Source organism: Paramormyrops kingsleyae, chromosome 9 (assembly GCF_048594095.1).
Source record: "Paramormyrops kingsleyae isolate MSU_618 chromosome 9, PKINGS_0.4, whole genome shotgun sequence".
Taxonomy (NCBI): domain Eukaryota; kingdom Metazoa; phylum Chordata; class Actinopteri; order Osteoglossiformes; family Mormyridae; genus Paramormyrops; species Paramormyrops kingsleyae.
The window spans coordinates 7266809-7286158 of NC_132805.1; the positions used below are offsets into that span (position 1 = coordinate 7266809).

The 19350-nt window shown below is 47.7% G+C and overlaps 1 protein-coding gene across 5 annotated transcripts in view; it reads left to right on the forward strand.

Annotated features, from left to right (window-relative positions):
• snap91a (synaptosome associated protein 91a) overlaps positions 1–19304 on the forward strand; it is a 33082-nt gene extending 13778 nt beyond the window's left edge. The window contains exons 4-28 of one of the 5 annotated variants that reach the window (XM_072716232.1): positions 80–182; positions 575–668; positions 1061–1172; positions 1427–1533; positions 1622–1663; positions 4677–4738; positions 7633–7645; positions 7776–7918; positions 8513–8610; positions 9023–9037; positions 9282–9470; positions 10001–10099; positions 11215–11406; positions 12135–12218; positions 12420–12488; positions 12700–12783; positions 12886–12957; positions 13810–13977; positions 15798–15950; positions 16149–16173; positions 16334–16427; positions 16525–16611; positions 16696–16788; positions 17609–17700; positions 17836–19304. In XM_072716232.1, the coding sequence (XP_072572333.1) occupies positions 80–182; positions 575–668; positions 1061–1172; positions 1427–1533; positions 1622–1663; positions 4677–4738; positions 7633–7645; positions 7776–7918; positions 8513–8610; positions 9023–9037; positions 9282–9470; positions 10001–10099; positions 11215–11406; positions 12135–12218; positions 12420–12488; positions 12700–12783; positions 12886–12957; positions 13810–13977; positions 15798–15950; positions 16149–16173; positions 16334–16427; positions 16525–16611; positions 16696–16788; positions 17609–17692 (2282 nt within the window). In that variant the 3' untranslated portion in view covers positions 17693–17700; positions 17836–19304. The remainder of the gene's footprint in view (positions 1–79; positions 183–574; positions 669–1060; positions 1173–1426; positions 1534–1621; positions 1664–4676; positions 4739–7632; positions 7646–7775; positions 7919–8512; positions 8611–9022; positions 9038–9281; positions 9471–10000; positions 10100–11214; positions 11407–12134; positions 12219–12419; positions 12489–12699; positions 12784–12885; positions 12958–13809; positions 13978–15797; positions 15951–16148; positions 16174–16333; positions 16428–16524; positions 16612–16695; positions 16789–17608; positions 17701–17835) is intronic. The other 4 variants (XM_072716233.1, XM_072716234.1, XM_072716235.1 and 1 more) reach the window with 4 other exon arrangements.
• The last annotated feature ends 46 nt before the right edge of the window (positions 19305–19350 follow it).

Below are 19350 nucleotides of genomic sequence, written 5' to 3' on the forward strand. Positions count from 1 at the left end.
AACCCTAAAGTCTCGCGGCCTCTTGGGGGTCTCCTGTTGTGCCCTACTCCACCATCCATGTGTTGGTCTCCTCTTCCAGGCTATGACATGTCTACCTTCATCAGACGCTATAGTCGCTACCTGAACGAGAAGGCATTCACTTATCGGCAGATGGCCTTTGACTTCGGCAGGGTGAAGAAGGGGTATGTCAGCCTTCGTCACGGGGGTGGGCTTCTGGGCCAGCAGGTACCCAGACGGCTGCTCACTAAGAAGCGATGAGCGACGCACGCTGGGTTATTGTTCGGCCAACACAGCCGCTAATCTCGGGCTAACCTGGCATGGCTGCCGTTTGGTTTGTCTCATCTCGCGTCAGAGTGACAAGCTGCTTTCTCCCAAGCTCTGGAGCTGACTTGGCTGTCGGGCTACTGGCAAAGACACGGGGGTGGGGGCTCAAATAATGTTTACCCACAGTGGGCGGAGTCTGACTGTAGATCAGAGTGATAAACTGGTACAAGCGCAGGGAACGAGGTGTAAAGGCAGTAACCCCACGCTCCTGATTTCTGCCGTTTCCCTCACTTGTTTGCCTACATCCCAGTGCCGATGGAGTGATGAGGACCATGACCACGGAGAAGCTTTTGAAGGGAATGCCGATTCTCCAGGGCCAGATCGACGCCCTGCTGGAGTTCGATGTGAGTGAAATCACAGTGTTTTACATGATGGGGACGCACGGCCAATAACGAATAGTGCCAGTCTGCTTGTCAACACGACCGGCAAGCGCTGTCACCTGCCGGTCATGATTACCGGTTTCCATAGCAACTGGTCAACGTGCCGTGGTTGTAAATTCCGACAGCGTAAATCCCCAGTACAAATCCAGTAAATATAACTCTTAGTGGCGCACAAAATACAGTCCAATTCTGTGTGTTTTAAACTTTATTCAGCAATAACATCGGGCATGTTATTAAATATGGGAGAATTCATTGCGGATGCATAAAGCTCTTGCTGGAATTGATCACGTTACTAAATGGATCTTCCATGTCTACACATTGGGCAAGATGAAGCCTCCCCCTCTCCCCCCTGACAGGTCCATCCTAACGAACTTGTCAATGGAGTCATCAATGCGGCCTTTCTCTTGCTCTTCAAAGACCTAATTAAGCTCTTTGCCTGCTATAACGACGGGATCATCAATCTGTTAGGTGAGGATTCCCCAGTAAAAGCTCATTTGTAGTATAATGACACCTTTTCTGCACATTCATGGATGAGCTTAAGTGGCTTCATGTAGGCTATTCAGTCAGTTCAGGGCATGTAAATAACTGATGCTCAATGCCACTGCTCCAACAATTAAACTAACTACACCTCTGCTAAATAGCATGAATTGAAATAATGTGTGATTATATATGATATGCTTTTGCATAATGGTATTTTTTTTTTTTTGTTCTTCGTACAACAGAGAAGTTCTTTGAGATGAAGAAGGGCCAGTGCAAGGACGCTCTGGAGATCTACAAGCGCTTCCTGACACGGATGACTCGCGTATCCGAGTTCCTCAAGATCGCTGAGGTGCCTGATGGCTGAGCCCAGGCTCTGGGTTCAAAATGACGAAGGCTGTCTAGGTTTGACCTCTAACATGCTCTCTCCCTTTCAACAGCAAGTCGGAATCGACAAAAACGACATTCCCGAGCTCACTCAGGTCAGCTCCACTGAAAACAGTCGCCTTTTATTGTAGATCCTCCTCTTTCATGATGCTTCTACTAACATCGCTTGTGTGTGTTTGGTGTCGTCCAGCGTGTGTGTGCATGCTCTGTGGCCAAAGCCAACTCCCAGACTCCCTATATCTGAGGTCCTGACCAATTGCGATTCGTTTTCCCGTGGCAGCCCTAGCCAATCGCAGACATCCATGGTGCAATTCACAGGTCATCCTATCGTCTCGCTTTGTTCCATCTGGGGCGGATCCCATGGTTCCATTGTGTCCTCTCTGCACTCTCAACCAGGTGATTGACAGCTACTCTGCCCATTCTCTTCTCACTTCCAGAGGTGCAGCTTGATCACACAGGCTGAGAGTGTGAGTAGTGCATAGACGGTGCATTCCGCATTTTGGGATAGCCAATGAGGGGGCATCTCTCAGGGTCCCAGTCACAGATATGCACACGTGATACCCCTCCTGTCCAGAGCAGTGCAGGCCTCACTGGACCGGGATGTGACTGGGGGATTTTCTGGGATATCGCTCCACTGCAGGACAATGTATATTCTAAGATGTGGACCAGTGTGTCCCAGTTCTCTGGAATCTTCCATACGTCTGTAGAGATTCTATAATGGACCAATCTGCCAGACCCGCTGCAAGGTGTGGAGGTCCAGCTGGTGCTGCTCTCCCAAAGAGCCTTAGCCGCAGTGGTCCGACATTCTGGAAGCCCCACAGAAGGTGGGGTCTGTTGTCTTGCACTGAAGCATGCACTGAAGCTCCCCCCCTCAGGGCAAGGCCATGGGCTTCACTGGTAACGGGGGCTGAAGCTGGGGTTTGGGACTGGGGGCTGAAGCTGGGGGCCAAGGCTGAGGGAATTTGCATGGAGTGCTGAGGGACAGAGGTAGGCGGTCTCTGTGTCTGAAATGGTCTACATATACTACCTATAGATCTGATATGGTCTACATATATCACCTATAGACCTGATCTGGTCTACAGTACATTAAACCTGTCTATAGACCAGATATGGTCTTCATAAAACCTGTCTATAAACATGGTGTGGTCTACATATAAAATCTATATACCTGATATAGTCTAAATGAAAACTGTCTATAGACCTGATATGGTCTACATTAAACCTGTCTAAAGACATCATATGATCTTCATATCTCCTGTCTGTAAACCCAATATGGTCTATATATCCCTGCCTGATATGGTCTTCATATCTTCTGTCCATGAAGCTAATCTGGTCTGTGTATCCCCTCTTTATAAACCCAGTATATTTCATATAACCAATCTATAAACATGATACAGTCTTCATACCAAAACCTGTGTAAGTACTTCTCGGTATGAATGACTAGTGAACTCGGTTCAGAACTCAACATTCAGACAGGGTTGGGGGAGGCCTCACTCCAGGAGTGCCAGGAGCCGGGGTGTCAGACATATTCGTCGGCTCAAGTACCAGACAACAACTACTGCGGGACTTCAGGGACCAGCTGTGTGACCAGGCTGCGGATTCCAGGGCCAGGAATCTGTTATTTTCTCGAGAAAGGCGACTTATAAGAACTGTAAACTGCATTGGGTTAAAATGTCTGTAAAGCGACTAAACGTAATAAAATGCAGGGCAGCAATCAGACAGAGGAAAAGCTGCTCCGAGGCTCTGGCCGGAACAAGGACCTTTGCACCAGCCGTTTTTGGGTCACCATTCTGAGAACGGTACCCTTGTGAGAGGATATGGATGCCTGCACTCCGCGTTCTGTGTCGTGCGGCGATGGTAGCCAATAAATGGTCAGCTTGCTCTCACCTACGGAAAGCAAGTTGGGGGGGAGAGCATAAAGGCGTAAATTTCTCCCTCCGGGATCAATAAACTATCAATTAAATGGTGATTGTGGAAATGAGAGATGGTCTTCGGCTTATCCTAAGTCAGATAGTCCTGGGCAGACCAACATGACGGCACAGGAAAACCTAGGGGTGACGTATATTAATAATTTTTGACTGCTTTTTGACTGGTGTCCAGTGCTGATGGTGCACTTCATACAGTGTGGGCAGCAGTATGGCCCTCATCAATATGTGTGGTGACTGCATCTTCCAGGGTTTCTCTGTCGTATTCCCGGCGTCTTCTGGGATCTCCCTGTCCTTCATTGTTCCCTGAGAAAATTGGCAGCATAAAAGCGATAATGAAGTAGTGACCGTGACTAATTTGACGTTTCGCAGTGATTCTGGGATTTTTTTACACGGACAAAGCGTGTTTGGCTACGCCGCTCTGCTGCATTTGACTCCCAACGCATGTTTGGGTCTGATGCGTCTCTGTGTTGTTCCTGGGTGAGCATGCTGCATTGCATTATGGGCAGTGAAGTGGGACGCTTTGGCGTTTACGTTTAAGCATGGGCATGTATTTACTGTGATAAAAATCGGAAGCCTTGCGCTGAAATTAGCGGTTCTGAGTTGAGCTGTATTCCTTTATTTCTGATCTCTCTTTTTAGCTCTGTTGTTGTATGTCCCCTCCCTGTATCTCCTAGCTGTGCATTGTCTAGTGGCCCCTCCTGATAGCCTCTGTTTCTTCTGCAACACTCCTTATGTGTCTCTTCCCTAGTGTGATGACATTTTTGCCTCAGGCCCAGTGATGCTAATATGTTTGCTCCCGCTCTCTTGTCTGATTCATTATTCTTGTGATGCTAACCTTGATGGCCTCAATTCCTGTTGTAATGTTATCACTATCATTATAACCTTTTGGACCTTGATTTCTGTTACAATTCGTTACCGCTATCCTGCTATTCGTGAAGGCCTTCATATCTTTTGTAATTTGTTATCGCTGTCATGCTAACCTTAATGGCCTTAGTTTCTGTTGTAATATGTTATCATTATCATGCCAATCATAAGGGCCTTGATTTCTGTTGTAATATGTTATCGCTATCATGCTAACCTCGAGGGAACTGATTTCTGTCATAATTTCTTGTTCCTCTGATGCCAACCTTTAGGCCCGAATCTCTGGTTTACTTATGGCCCTTGTGTTGCTTGTTTTTAGGCACCTGAGAGTCTCCTGGAATCACTGGAGACACACCTGAACACACTGGAAGGGAAAAAGGGGTAAGTGGTGCTAAGTGACTAAACTGTCAAAGGAAGAGACCTAAATTAAAATTGAATCAAATTAAGAATGTATAAAACTTAAATTTCTAAAATATAGACTTTACATGTAAGTTCATGTTAGACCATAAACACAACTTCAATAGCAGAGGATAGTCCAAAGCTGGCATTGAAACTTGTGGGTCATATACGCTTTTCATGTATTAGAGGTGAAACTTCATCCTCAGTAATGGTCTGTTTCAGCATAATTGGTTGGTGAGGAAAGAACTGGCTCTGAAAATAGTAGCAGCAGTTGTGAGGATGTGCTGAAGGATCACAGAGATAAACCTTTGGAAAATGAACAAATAAATTAAATTACATTTAGATTTTTTAGTTACAGGTAATGAGTGTCTATCCAAGTAGTGGCCATTGCAGATACCAGGTGCAGGAAAGGAAAAAGGGATCTGATTACCGAGTGAGAATAGTGGAGATCCCAATACTGATCCATGAGGGACACCCATGGAGAAGGGTAATGGTGACAAGCAGTTACTTGGCCATTTGCTTGAAAGTGGAGGTCAGGCAAGTGTAAGTGAAGAAGATAGGCCCTCCAAACTATTTTCCCAAAAGCACGTTCTCATAATTGAACATGAATTTTCACAAATTGTATTCATAATTACTGTGTATTTTAAGAAAATATGTTTATTTTTTATTTTGTGCTTTTAGTAGAAAGAAGTGGGTGAGATTTTTCCTCTTTGGATGCCCCCCCTCCCCATTTTAACTATCCCCCCCTTACCCCTCCTTAAAAAATTATCTGGAGGGGCCACTGTCCCACAGCACTGGAAGGAGGAAATGAGGGTTGAATGATTATATGCATATATGTGTGAAATATATGCATATTTAATGTAAGTGCTGAATGTAAAATGTTCTCAGATCAGAAGGCTTAATTTATAGTGAGTTGTGCAGTGCCTTGCAAAAGTAGTCACACCATTCAATATTACAGTGTTTAGTTACAAATAATATTTACATATGCAAGTATCTCCTGTTTTACGAATGTTCGCGTTACGCTTCACAGAAGACCTACATTAGCACCTGTTTTCACTAACTGAAAGAAACTCAGAGGTTTTTTGCTTTTACGAAAAAAGGAGAAAAGCAAAAAGACTTTAGCATTGGTTTATCGCGATAATAGACATACGATCATGGGTCACATAACATTTTGGTCAACGACAGACTGCATATATGACGGCAGTCCCTTAAGATTGTAATGAGCTGAATTCCTATCACGTCGTAATGTTGCAGCTGCCATAGTGCAACATATTATTCACGTGTTTGTGGTAATGCTGGTGTAAACAAACCTACTGTGTTGCCACAATGTAAATATTAAAGGATAGCACCTACAATTGAAGTCAGTCCTGCTACAATGCAACTAACGCGTTCCTGAAAAATCTGGCATTCACTAAAGTCGCATATGTAAATACACATATCTAATGGAAAAAACAGGGTTGAGGGAATGCGACTCCAAAACTTAGTAATTTACGCCAAATAAAATTAATTCAGTAAGTTCAAGAGTGATACCAGTGGCCAACAACATAATTATATATATTTTAAATAAGAAATAATAATACATTAATAAATGATATCATAAACACCTCCTAATGGGCCTTATGAGTCGCGTGAGGATGGTCTAGCAACCGCTTCAACTAAACGTGACGAACTCCCTAACTTGTCGAACTGGGAGTAGTGAGTCACAGTCACCATGTGACCGGGCATTAGGAACACTACTATCTTAAAGCAGGAGATACCTGAATACCTATTTACAGAGATGTTTACCAGATGGTTGAGTGCTCCAACTTAAAGGAAATGTCAGCAATGAATCAAGTAACAGAGTCAAGCAAAAAGTCCTTGTCCTGTTCAGATGTGAGGTTTTTGTTCAGTCTGTCTGTGCTCCTGTCCATCTTTCTATCAATCATGAGAAAATGATGAGAAGCAGCTGCATTACATAACAGTCATAATCATGCTTGTCGCATGGATGTTTTAGCTATGTGGTTGGGAACATCTCCGAAACGCAGGGTTTGAGATGAATCAGTTGCTCACCTGTCAGCTTCGTCGGCTTGGTCATGATGTCGCCTGATGACTCACGTCGACTGCCATCCTCATGTGTCTTTGACCTTGCGGCTCTTCGTAATTCATTCTCGGCCTGAGCTGCCCTCGTTACCGACTGGTGTCCTCGTCCTTCGTCGTTAAAGCTGCATGTCACAGCACAGGACAGGGACCTCAGGGCAGGGGACGCCCGGGGGAAGGAGCTGAACATCGATGCCTTTGCTTAGAACCTCCGCGTTAGGAAAAAACATTAGTGTTGAAATTGCTGAAAGCTCTGAAAGAGCAAACTTTGCGTTCAAATGAAGAGGGTTGCTATCTTTTCAAGGCACTGTGACACCATGTGTGCTGAAGCGCTCCAGACGACTCTTAACTCTGTTTCTTTGTTCTCTGTCCTGTTCGTTTGAACGCACAGGGAGGGGTAAGTATTCTCCTTCCGCACTCTCTATCTAGGGCAGTGTTTCCCAACCCAGTCCTCAGGGAACCCCAGTTCATGTTTTTGCTCCCTCCCAGCTCACAGAAATGTGGACTGCCTGGCAGGGAGCTGGGAGGGAGCAAATACACGGACCCACTGGTGGACTCCGAGGACCGGGTTGGGTACCACTTGGCTTTGCTGCTGCATTTGTCCTGTTGAAGAATGTAACCTCATAGACTCCGGACACTAATTCCGTGGTTTCACTGGGCGCAGCTATAGCCAACATGTAACGTCTGTGGGAACCATGTCAACCTGGAAAATGAAAAATTCTTGCTCCTATTTGTTGGCCACATTCTGTGGACGACATTGTTCGCTCTGACCGAGGCTAACGGTGTTCCTTTCTTTGCAGCTCCCCAGGCAAGGTGAGTCAGAGACCCCGAATCACTGGCCTCCCGCGTCGTCCTGCGACACGTGCCAAACCGCAGTGCCGTACACCTGCATGGCGAGGTGGTGAAGTGGGCACCCCAGTGACCCTCTCTGTATGTATGCCAGGGCTCTCCCACCAAAAACGGCTCTCCGGCTACCACCCCGGCTAAAGCCCCCGATCAGGCTGCTGGTCCACCGGCTGAGGCTTTTTCCACCCCCCCGGCCAATGCCGCCACCTCCGCTGCTCCAGCTGCTCCATCTGCCTCCACGTTAGTCGTCTCACGTCGTGCGAGAATTTCAAGCGTAACCATGTGTGACAAATCGTCCAGGCACTGGAATGAAAAAAAAACACACACTGCAGAAAAATATCTGACCCTTCCATTCCGCACTGTAAGCATGACCCCAGAAAATCCTCTCGGGGAACACCTGGGCACCCCCGGAAGGCAGCTCAGAAAGCAGACTTTTATTATGAAAACAGTTTTGCCCCTTCAGTCCACAGTGAGGTGCAAAACAGAGGCAGACATTTATCCAGGAAACAGTATGAATAAACCAGGAAATATCCACGTAGGAAATGTATAATCTGGTTTGAAAGTGAATAACAGATTATTGAATGTTTATAAACATTAAAGCTGCCTATCTGTATTTTGTATACTTTTAAGAGAAAAATGGCCTAAATGAAACAGGACTTGATTTTTACTTTGTTTAAAATGAGGACAGGGATGCCAGGTTATATCGACATCCTCACCAGGATTCTGAAACCAATGTTGAACCTTTAACCAGGTCAATGATGTAGATGTTGAGCCATCAGTGTTTTAGTCACCCTCAACCTCTCTCCCTCTCTTGCTTCCTGGGTTTTTCTGCAGTGCGCTATCCAATGACCTCCTGGATCTGGACCTCTTATCTGCCGCACCACAGCCGGCTGGAGCAGCTGCTGCAGCCCCAACCACAACCTCCTGGGGAGGTAGGCAAACCTTCCACTCCCTGAGCTTTAATGGTCTTTGGAGAGGGTCTAATTGGCTGGGACAGCTGCCACTCAAAGTGTAACTGACCTATCAGATGGAGGGAATAGCATCTCGCTACAGCATTTCAGTTTTTCTCATACAGGCATCAACATCTATAAACCCCCCTTGCTCCTGAGTGCATGCAAGATAGATTGCCAGCAGATGATGAAACATCCCATTATTCAGCTGCCTTGGCTGCTATGGCAAATTCTTAAAGTTGCAAATGTTGGATATAACATTTTTTAAAGAAACAAAAAAACTCAATGATGAGTTAAAGAACAAGTTGGCTCAGTAATGTGTAACAGCAGTATAACTTACAAACTTCTCATTTATACATGACTCTCTCCCATGCTGCACTGCTGTTTATCACAGATCTTCTGGCAGGTGGTAAGTGAACAGCGCCCCCTATAGGACTTTAGTAGACACAGACGCCGCTCCTGCAGGCTGAAACTTGCACTGCAGCTGCTGATTACTTGCTGATCACTCGCCTGGATATTTCCCATGTCTGTTACTCTGTGGTTTTGTGCTTTGTGGTGTTTCTTTGATCCACCTGGTCTGAGGGGTCTCCATGTCTTTTGGCCCCTCTCTGCTTGTCTGACGGGGATGCTTGCGGGGGGATGGTGGCCCGCAGATGCCCTGGGTGCCCCAGCCGCCCCCGCTAGCTCAGAGGCCCTGCTAGCTGAGCCCTCCCTTGCTGGAGACTCTGCTCCCTCTGCGGCCGCTCCCGCCGCTGCCTCCGCCTGCGAGGCCACACCGGCGTCTGCCGCCCCAGCCGCTCCACCTGCCACCTCTAGCAGCTCTGACATGGATCTTTTTGGAGGTCAGTTGAGCCTCTGTGAGCAGGTCCTTCCTGCTGGCCCAGCTCGTGTCCGCAGACCACACTTAAGACCGCAGTGCCCGGACACTCGCAGTATCTCTCTGTCACCTTTACAGTTAATTGCGCCCTTATTTCACCGCCGTGGCTCATAGGTGACACAGAGCTGACGGACCTTCAAACAGCAGAGCTCCTGCTCCGGTCCCAGTTCTGTGTCCAGATGAAGCTTTCTGGTGTCGGCTCTTAAAGGTCATCTGCCCCGATGAAAGCCCTCAGAGATGCTTCAGAAGCTGTCCTCTTTAGATTGCTGATCTAGCTCCTATGATGCCTCAGGGCTGGCTAGTTGTCTTCCCTCTAAAGCTGGAACTCCATCCCCATGGAGTCCAGCTCCACTCTGTCAGCTTGGCTGCCGGTCTCCATCTCAGAAACGTGGAACCTGCTTTTGTCTGGATGGACACTCTTAGAAGTTTGATCTCCTGACTCGTTATTCTGTCTCCTGCTCTGCACCGATGCCTGCTGCTCCCCGGCGTTCCCAGACGCATTCGCGGCCTCTCCAGGTGACGGTCCGGGTGCCTCGGAGTGCGGGGCTGCGGCCGCTACGCCCGTCCCTGCTGCAGATGCATGCGCTGGATCCGGTGGGTGACGAAACAGCCTGCGCGTGAGTGCGCGTGTGTCTGTGACAGTCAGCTCAGTCGACCAGGCGCATTATAAGGACTCTCCATGGGGACAGTAGTTCAGGGGCCCAGGACCCCGTAGACCCCCCCCCACCACCTCACCTACCCCCCCGCTCATTCAGTCCAGCCTCCTTCTCCAGTCTTGTCACCTGAGGTATTCACCTGGTGAATGTTCAGGTAGTGCCCAGCTGGACTTACTTTGTTTTATTTTGAAAACTTTACCACGATATCATCCTGATTCATCATTGACCTTTTGCAAGTACTATGTGAAGGGGGGGGGGTGGGAGGCAGGGGGGGGGGGTCACCAGTCATGCAAGTGTGTCCAGGTTAATTACTGAATTACTGCATTTATTTTATAAAAATGCTCATGGAGCTCTGGTGGATACAAAGGCATAGAATTGATCGATCGAGACCATAGAATAGTTTTTAATTTTCATAATTTCTTTGCAACATTAACTTTAATCTGCACTGAAGCTGCTGGCAAAACCTTCAGAGTCAAACATAGATTAAAGAAATCTTCCCAAGAATTACTGCCCCGCAGATAGGTCCCCCCAGTCTTAACATTAATGGTCTCAGGAAGTATGACTTCTCTTCTGTTTTTCTTTACCAATGTGGTCAGTGTCCGGAGGTTTGCTGGCTTCCTGAGGCTCCAGGCTTGCTGGCTTCTTGAGGTTCTAGAGTTTCTGGCTTCCGGAGGTTCCAGACTTGGTAGCCTCTTGAGGTTCCAGGCTTACTGGCTTCCTGAGGTTCCAGACTCGCTGGCCTCCTGAGGTTCTAGACTCACTGGCCTCTTGAGGTTCCAGACTTGCTGGCTTCCTGAGGTTCCAGTCGTGCTGGCCTCCTAAGGTTCCAGACTCGCTGGCTTCCTGAGGTTCCAAACTTGCTGGCTTCCTGAAGTTCCAGACTTGCTGGCTTCTGGAGCTTCAAGGCTTGCTGGCTTCCTGAGCTTCAGGCTTGCTGGCTTCCTGAGCTTCAGGCCTGCTGGCTTCCTGAGCTTCAGGCTTGCTGGCTTCCTGAGCTTCAGGCTTGCTGATTCTACCTCTATTCACTGTGTAACTCCCTCATTTCCCTTTAAGACCCCTTCGCGCCTTCTGAGGGTAGTGCAGAAGTGGCTCCCGAGCTGGACCTCTTTGCAATGAAGCCCACCGACACCAGCCCCGCCGTAGTAGCCCCCAGCAATAGTGCCGCGCCGAACTCCACCCCCGCAGCTGTCCCTGCCGCCCCCACTCCGCTCACGACCGCCGCTCCTGCTCTAGATATCTTTGGTGGTAATGCCCTCGTCCTGTTTCGTTTGAGCTATCCGCATCTATGATCAGATGAGCTTAACCCTGCATTATTTGGTTTTCTTTAAGCCAGTTTTCATCTGTTCTAAGCCTACGGCTCAGGTGTAGAGACTGAATCAAGGCATTGACCCTTCCCTCCAAATGGTAAACTCTGTTTTCTGTTAGCTGTGCTGGCAGGCAAGACCCTTTTAAATAACTAACCAGCATAACGACTACCCTGATTAGAAAAGCTAGACTAACATAGGTATTTAACTAACACACAAACTGGACTAACTTCCCAGTTACAGAAACACATGAACTGCTCTAAACCATCAGTTAGACTTTTCTCTGATTGGACAAGCCCACTAATTAAACAAGCCCTCTTATTGGACTAACCCACCAAACAGACACCTACTGTATAGGACTAATAGAAATTGATAATAACAATGGCCATTTGGGGGTGAGTTTGGCCTTCAGGTTTTGATTCAATCCCACCCTGGCTGTCCTGGCTGGAGGAAGGGAGAGATGGTGAAGGCAGTTCCCTCACCTTCCACCCTGCACATCCTCCTTTCCTGTGAATGAAGGGATTCTGCACTGCTCCTGTTATGCTTAATATGTTTGACTTAAAAAAGATTCATCTGAGGATTGATTCTTTTTTTTCACCTTAGCTTGGATTGTTGTGCCCATTGCCTGTTTCCGGCTATGCCACTGATTGTGTTTGTCCTTGTCCATAGATTTGTTTGATTCTATGCCCGAGCAAAGTTCCTCCACAGCTTCCAAACCAGATGCTACTTCTAGCATAGACCTATTTGGGGCAGGTACAGGAGATGACTACTTCTTTTGTTCGTAACTCTTGTTTCTCACCCTCCACCACCCGTTTTCTCCATGCGTCCTCGTTTGTCCCTGCTCTGGAACGCGCCTTCTGCATGCCTAGTCAGAGAAGTGCTGCTTTCTCTCTCTCCCTCTCCTGCTGTTTCACGCTCCTGTTTGCTCCCTGTCCCCCCCTTTCCCCCCGGAAGACTTGCCCGCTGCCTCCCGTGGGCCTTCTCCTCTTCCTGAGGCCAGTCTGACCACTGATCTCCTGTCTGGTGAGTCTGCTCACCCTTCCTCTTCGGAGGGCTAATGGCCATCCTCTTTCTGCGATGCTGCCCTTTGCAGATGGTGGATGCTGTCTTGCCTGCTTCATGTGCCCCTGAAGGCCTGGGCCCCGAAGGGCCACTTCCTTACTTTCTTTGACATGTTACGAGTGACAGGCTCCATGTCTGGGTGTGTCTGCTGATTCTTTGTCTTCTGACTCAGACGCATTCTCCACCCCTGCTCCGGCCCCAGTGTCTGCTGCTCCTGCCCAACCCAGTGGGGGTGATGTTCTAGACCTGTTTGGGGGTTAGTATCACATGAAACATGCAAGAGAAACTCTCTGTCCCTGTGCCTAACTATCCTCTGACCTGATATTTCACTGTGGATTGGTTGGTTCTGCCCAAACAGATGCCTTTGGTCCAACTGGTTCAGAGAGCCAGCCAGCTGCCCCTGGAGCTCCTGCTACAGATCTTCTGGGAGGTAATTACCTAGAATATTTCATATGGATGACCTAGACTGTCTGTACCTCACACTGTCTGTACCTCACACTGTCTGTAACTCGCACTGTCTGTACCCATACCTCACACTGTCTGTACCCCGACCTCTCACTGTCTGTGCCTCACACTGTCTGTACCTCACACTGGCTATACCAAGACCTCACACGGTCTGTACCCAGTCCTCTCACTCTCTGTACCTCGCTCTGTCTGTACCCAGACCTCTTGCTGTCTGTGCCCAGACCTCTTGCTGTCTGTGCCCAGACCTCTCAGCCTGTAACTCACACTGTTTGTCCTTCACACTGTCAGTTACCAGACCTCTCACTGTCTGTACCTCTTATTGTCTGTACCCAGACCTCTCACTGTCTGTACCTCTCACTGTCTGTATCCAGACCTCTCACTCTGTACCCAGACCTCTCACACTTCCTGTACCCAGTTCTCTCACTGTCTGTACCTCACACTGTCTGTACCCAGACCTCTCACGGTCTGCACCTCACACTTCCAGTCCCCAGACCTTTAAGTCTGTACCTCAAACTGCCTGTACCCAGACCTCACACTGTCTGTACCCAGACCTCTCACGGTCTGCACCTCACACTTCCAGTCCCCAGACCTTTCAGTCTGTACCTCAAACTGCCTGTACCCAGACCTCACACTGTCTGTACCCAGACCTCTCACGGTCTGCACCTCACACTTCCAGTCCCCAGACCTTTCAGTCTGTACCTCAAACTGCCTGTACCCAGACCTCACACTGTCTGTACCCAGACCTCTCACTCTCTGTACTTCATACTTCCTGTACTCATACAACTCACCATCTCTGTATATGTTCCTCCCTTACCAGAGCTGATGACACCAACCCCAGTTCCTGTCGCATCTCCAGCCCCTGCGTCCACTGCAGCCCCAACTCTGGGCCAGGACAACCTCCTACAGTCTGGTTTTGATGCTTTTGGTTCCACAACGAACCCAACACCAGTCCCAACTGCACCCTCTAGTGGTTTTGATGCAACAGGTAGGTTACCGAATCTTCTAATCTTCTTAATCTCACGTCAGCCTTCAAAGTGTTTGGCTAAGATTCGGCGTGGAAATGTAGCTCTTTGTCAGTTTAATAGTAATCATTTAATCACTGAGATGCATTTTAAAGATGAGATGCAATTCACATTTTATTACCTGTTTTTTTTACCTCACTTGGCATATTTTTTTTCAATTTATGTCATTTTAAACTGCTAAGTTCAGCGGTTTGTTTCAATCTGAATTTCATTGCATACTAATATGCAATAACAATAAAAAAGATGTAATCTAATGTAATATTATGGGCTGGGTTTAACAGGGGCTGTTTATTATACAATAGTAATGTCTGAGTATGCCGGGTGTTGTCAGTAGAGTACTGGTTATGGGCTGGGCTTTACTCGAGCTACTAGTATAATACTGCTTATGGGCTGAGATTAAGTAGGGCTGCTGCTGGAGTTCTAGTAATGGACTGGGTGTATCTGGGAGGGTACAGCAAGAAAATGGACGGGCCCTGAGGTTAGGAGGGGGGTTCACTGTTGTTTACCAGGGTACTACAGTGTATTATGGGTAATGGCCACTGCAGGTAGCAACAAGAGAATCACTGACAAGGTGTGTCTATTGTGGTGTTCGATGGATCTCCAGAAACGCTACTGTCTCACAAATGCTACCAGACATGTTTCCTGTTCCTTATGCCGGGAATGTGTGCCATTCCCAAACGGAAAACAACATTTATAACGGCATATTCTAGGACCCATTGATGTGATCTCCCATACTTACATCTGTAGATAGATCGGATTTCGGCTCGGATTACAACTTAGGCTAACTAAATTTGACTACTAGTCTTCTAAAAATAGCTTGCTAGCTTATGCTGAGTGCCACCTCACTTAGCAACAGGACTAAGTAGGTCATTGGTTAAGCGGAGCGTTGTTTATCCATCCAAGACCACAGCAGAAGCTCCAGTCCAGCAAGCAGCCCAAAGCAGCAAGCAATGCTGGCAGATGGAATCAGTGCTTTTCCATTCGCTGTATGGTGGAGGCATCGGCCCCTGACTGTAACCGAATAAACCGTCATTGAGCAGACTGTGTAGGGAATGGGACATTGATTTGGGAGGAAGCCCACGTTGGGCGCCTGCCTGTCCGGGACGTAGGCAGCAGCTGTGCACTCGCCGTCTCCTCTGCACTCCCCTGATGCGTCTCCCCCTACCCGCCCTACTTCTCTGCCCCCCTTTCTCTCTCTCTCTCTCTCTCTCTCTCTCTCACTTCACCCTCTTTCCTTGGGTCTTTGCTTGCTTCCGCTCTGTCGATGGTGAGTTCCGGCTCTTCCCCATCCGCTTATGCCCCACGATGCTTTGCGGCATGACGGTGTTCCTCTGCTGAGTTCCCACTGTCCAGCGAACATGACTGGCTCGTCTCCCTGGTGTCTGTTTCTGACACCCGATCCTGTTTATCTGATATACCTCCTGAGGGCCCCAATAGTTCGTCCGCAAGCTGAACATTCATTCATTTATTATTCATCTAAGTGGCTTGCGGGGTCAGTAAGTGCAGGTAACAGGAGAACAGGTCATGATCACTGAGGTTTGTGAGGACTGCTCTGCATCTGTAGATACCCTGACTGCTGATGTGCAGTGGGCATGGCTCAGTGCATGCTATGTTTATCCCAGGTCCCCTCAGCTATAATTGCCGCTGTTCTTGTGGTTTCAGTTGTCCTGTGTGGTTGTCATGGCGATCTCCCTGGTTACCTTCCTATTGGAGGGTTTAGTGATGTGTGAAAGTGTCACATGTGCCCTATCTTTGACCCCCATGTGTTCCCCTTTCCTCTAAGTGTTTGATGGATTAGGGGACTTGCTTATGCCTGCCATGGCGCCCCAGGGCTCAGCGGCGCCCCCCGTGATAGGAACTGGGATGTCGGCGGCAAGTCCACCTGCAAAAGCCATCGGAGGTGACCTGGACTCCTCCCTGGCAAACCTGGTTGGAAGTACGTGCTGATCTGTGGAGGTGTAAGATTGTACTCATCAGTGACAGGAGTGATCAGAAGTATATAGAAAAATAATGCTTCAAATGCCCTTTAGCGCCCCCTGAAGGTAACTGGTAGGAGAGCAGGATCAATTTAAACACCTATGACAGTGCAGAGTGCAGCTGGTGCACAATCTGATCTTGTTTCCCTTTTTCACAGACTTGGGCATGGGGAATCAGAAAAAGTAAGAGCACATTGTGTCATATCTGTTTTGGTATGTCCTTGTGTGTATAGTTTTCAACTAGGAGTCTTTGATTTACTAACTGACTAAGTTCTGAACCTGAGTGCATGGGGGGCGGGGTTGCTTGGAGGATGCTGATTGGCCGATCTCCTCTGTCACTCAGAGACATGCAGTGGAATGAGAAAAAGCTGACTGGTGGTGCCAACTGGCAGCCACAGGTAGCCCCCACTAGCTGGGGGGGCCCTGGCTCTCAGATGGTAAGTGGGGTTTTGGATCTTGAAGAAGTTCTGTGTGTCTGTACTAAGCTCACAAACAGCAATCATTCTCACCCTCTGTGTTCTCCCGCCTCCCCAGTCGGGCGCCTCCCCTGCGGCTCCAGGTGCCACGCCCCCAGCCGGAGCCATGGCTCCACCAATGGGAGCGCAGCCAGGATTCGGCATGGTAGGGACGTGATCAGCGCGCTGTGTGCTGCTTCTGTGCCCGTGGAGGGCCTGGCTCACCACACCTCTGTCTCCCCACCCACAGCCCCCAGCTACCGGAGCCCCCATGATGCCTCAGATGTTCGCTCAGCCAATGATGAGGCCACAGTTTCCTGGTGCAGGAGCCCCTGGGGCCCCGGTACTGACAGGCACACAGTGACAGACATACAGACACAGTGACAGACACACACACAGACATAAAGACACAGTGACAGAAACACGCAGTGACAGGCACACACACAGTCATAAAGACACAGTGACAGACACACGCAGTGACAGGCACACAGACATAAAGACACAGTGACAGAAACACACACAGACATAAAGACACAGTGACAGAAGCACGCAGTGACAGGCACACACACAGTCATAAAGACACAGTGACAGACACACGCAGTGACAGACACACACACAGACATAAAGACACAGTGACAGACACACGCAGTGACAGACACACACACAGACATAAAGACACAGTGACAGACATACAGACACAGTGACAGACACACAGACATAAAGACACAGTGACAGAAACACACACAGACATAAAGACACAGTGACAGAAACACACACAGACATAAAGACACAGTGACGGAAACACGCAGTGACAGACACACACACAGACATAAAGACACAGTGACAGAAACACGCAGTGACAGACACACACACAGACATAAAGACACAGTGACAGAAACACGCAGTGACAGACACACACACAGACATAAAGACACAGTGACAGAAACACGCAGTGACAGACACACACACAGACATAAAGACACAGTGACAGAAACACGCAGTGACAGACACACACACAGACATAAAGACACAGTGACATATGGCACACAAATATCCATAATCGTTTTCTTTGACTGCCTCCATACTGTTGTACAGTATAAACACAGCAAGTAGGTGTTGTTTCTGCTGTGTGACTCTGCTTTGCTTATTCCCCCCCCCCCAAGCTGTCTCCAGGAGCTGCCCAGAGCCCTAAGAAGCCCCCCTCCAAAGACCCCCTGGCAGATCTCAACATCAAGGACTTCTTATAAAGCCCAAGGTACTTTGTTTTAGTTTGCAGGGTGAGGGGCCTGCACACACAGGGGGAGTTCCAGTGTATTGGTCTCGCAGCTCACACACACGCACACACACAGTTACACATGCACACGCGTGACTCCCATCTCCTCCCCCGCAGCTGCTTTCTCCATGGCGACACGTTGAGCGCGGCTACTGAGAGCCGTCAGACATGGATGACCCCTGAGGATCACAGCTACCACCGGAGCCCCTCCCCCTGCCTCAGCCCCTCCCCCTCCCTTAGCCCCTCCCCCTCCCTTGTCATGTTGTAGCACAAACTGTGAAACTGAACTATAGGAAAGGATTGTGTGCTTATCTCAATGTTATCTTCCCTTGAACAATAAGACATAAAAAGACATAAAAATGGTGTATTTTGTTCTGCCCCTTTCGAATGATGGACGTGTGTGTGTTTGATGCCTGCTCCGTCTGGCCCTGCCCCCCCGAGCTGACGTACAGGCGATTGTCTGGTGTGCGTATCGTTCATTGCTGATAGCTTTCGGTGTACATAAATCCCTTAAAATATCTTATTTCCTGTGTATCTATATCTATTCAAGAGCATATTGATGTCGGTCTAATATCAAACTGAATCAAAAGGCCATTATTTTATCTCCCATCTGCAGTTTAATTTGGGAACAAATATGGATATATGAGATATAGATATATAAATAAATATATATATATATGTAAAAGGTTTGCAAGCTCCTCACACCTGGAACAGCCTTTTCACTTTATAATGTTTATTTATTTGTTTATTTATTTAATATTTATTGGTTTAGTTTTATGTTTTTATGTCGAGCTCCTCGCTCCGTTATTTATATCTTGTTTAAATTTGTACTGTTTACATTTCTGGACATTTTGTCTGCAGATTTTATTGATCTTTATTCTTATTTTGAGAAATTTGTTATATTTTGTTTATTGTAGACGTTGTGCACATAAGAAAGAATTGTCCCATGATTACTTGAAAGCAGAGATCAGTATGGACGTCCATTTAAATAATAACTACACTTGTATAGTGGCCTAGGAAGCGGATTTGGTCTTGCTGTTTTGTTTTTCTGTCTCTATCAGTGAACTATTGTGTTTTGACCCTCATAGTAAGTAGTGTTCTATTCCTGCCAACCCGTGGTCAGCCCCCATAGTGTTATTTTTGTAATACATTAGAGCGAGCAGGCATTTGGTTCCTAACCCTTGCTTGGGGTCGCCCCACACACCTGTGCCCCCTTCCCTTTCACCCTGGTTGATGTTCACATGGTGTTTTCTGTTCCTCTTCCCTTTGGTGAACAGTGGTATTGTAAGTGTAGGCACTGGCAAACGTCTTAACAGTTCATTGAAATGTCCAGGAGAGGTCGCTGTTGACCACAGTTTCTGTTTGTTTCTACGGCAGCTCAGTAGAACCAGTGGAATCAGTTTGACTGTAGATGCCGTACACTGTTGTTTCCTTCCAAGTGACCGTGTCAGCAATCGTTGTGAAAAAACAATGGATAAAGAACAAGACTTTAACTTTGGTTTAAAGATAGCTTTTGTTTTCTTTTTCATTTACCCCCAGTGCATGTATGCTCTTTGAAATGCAATAAATACATTGACTTAAGGAAATATGGGTGTGTCTCCAGGATGAATGCCTGTATCCCTTCCATTTTTT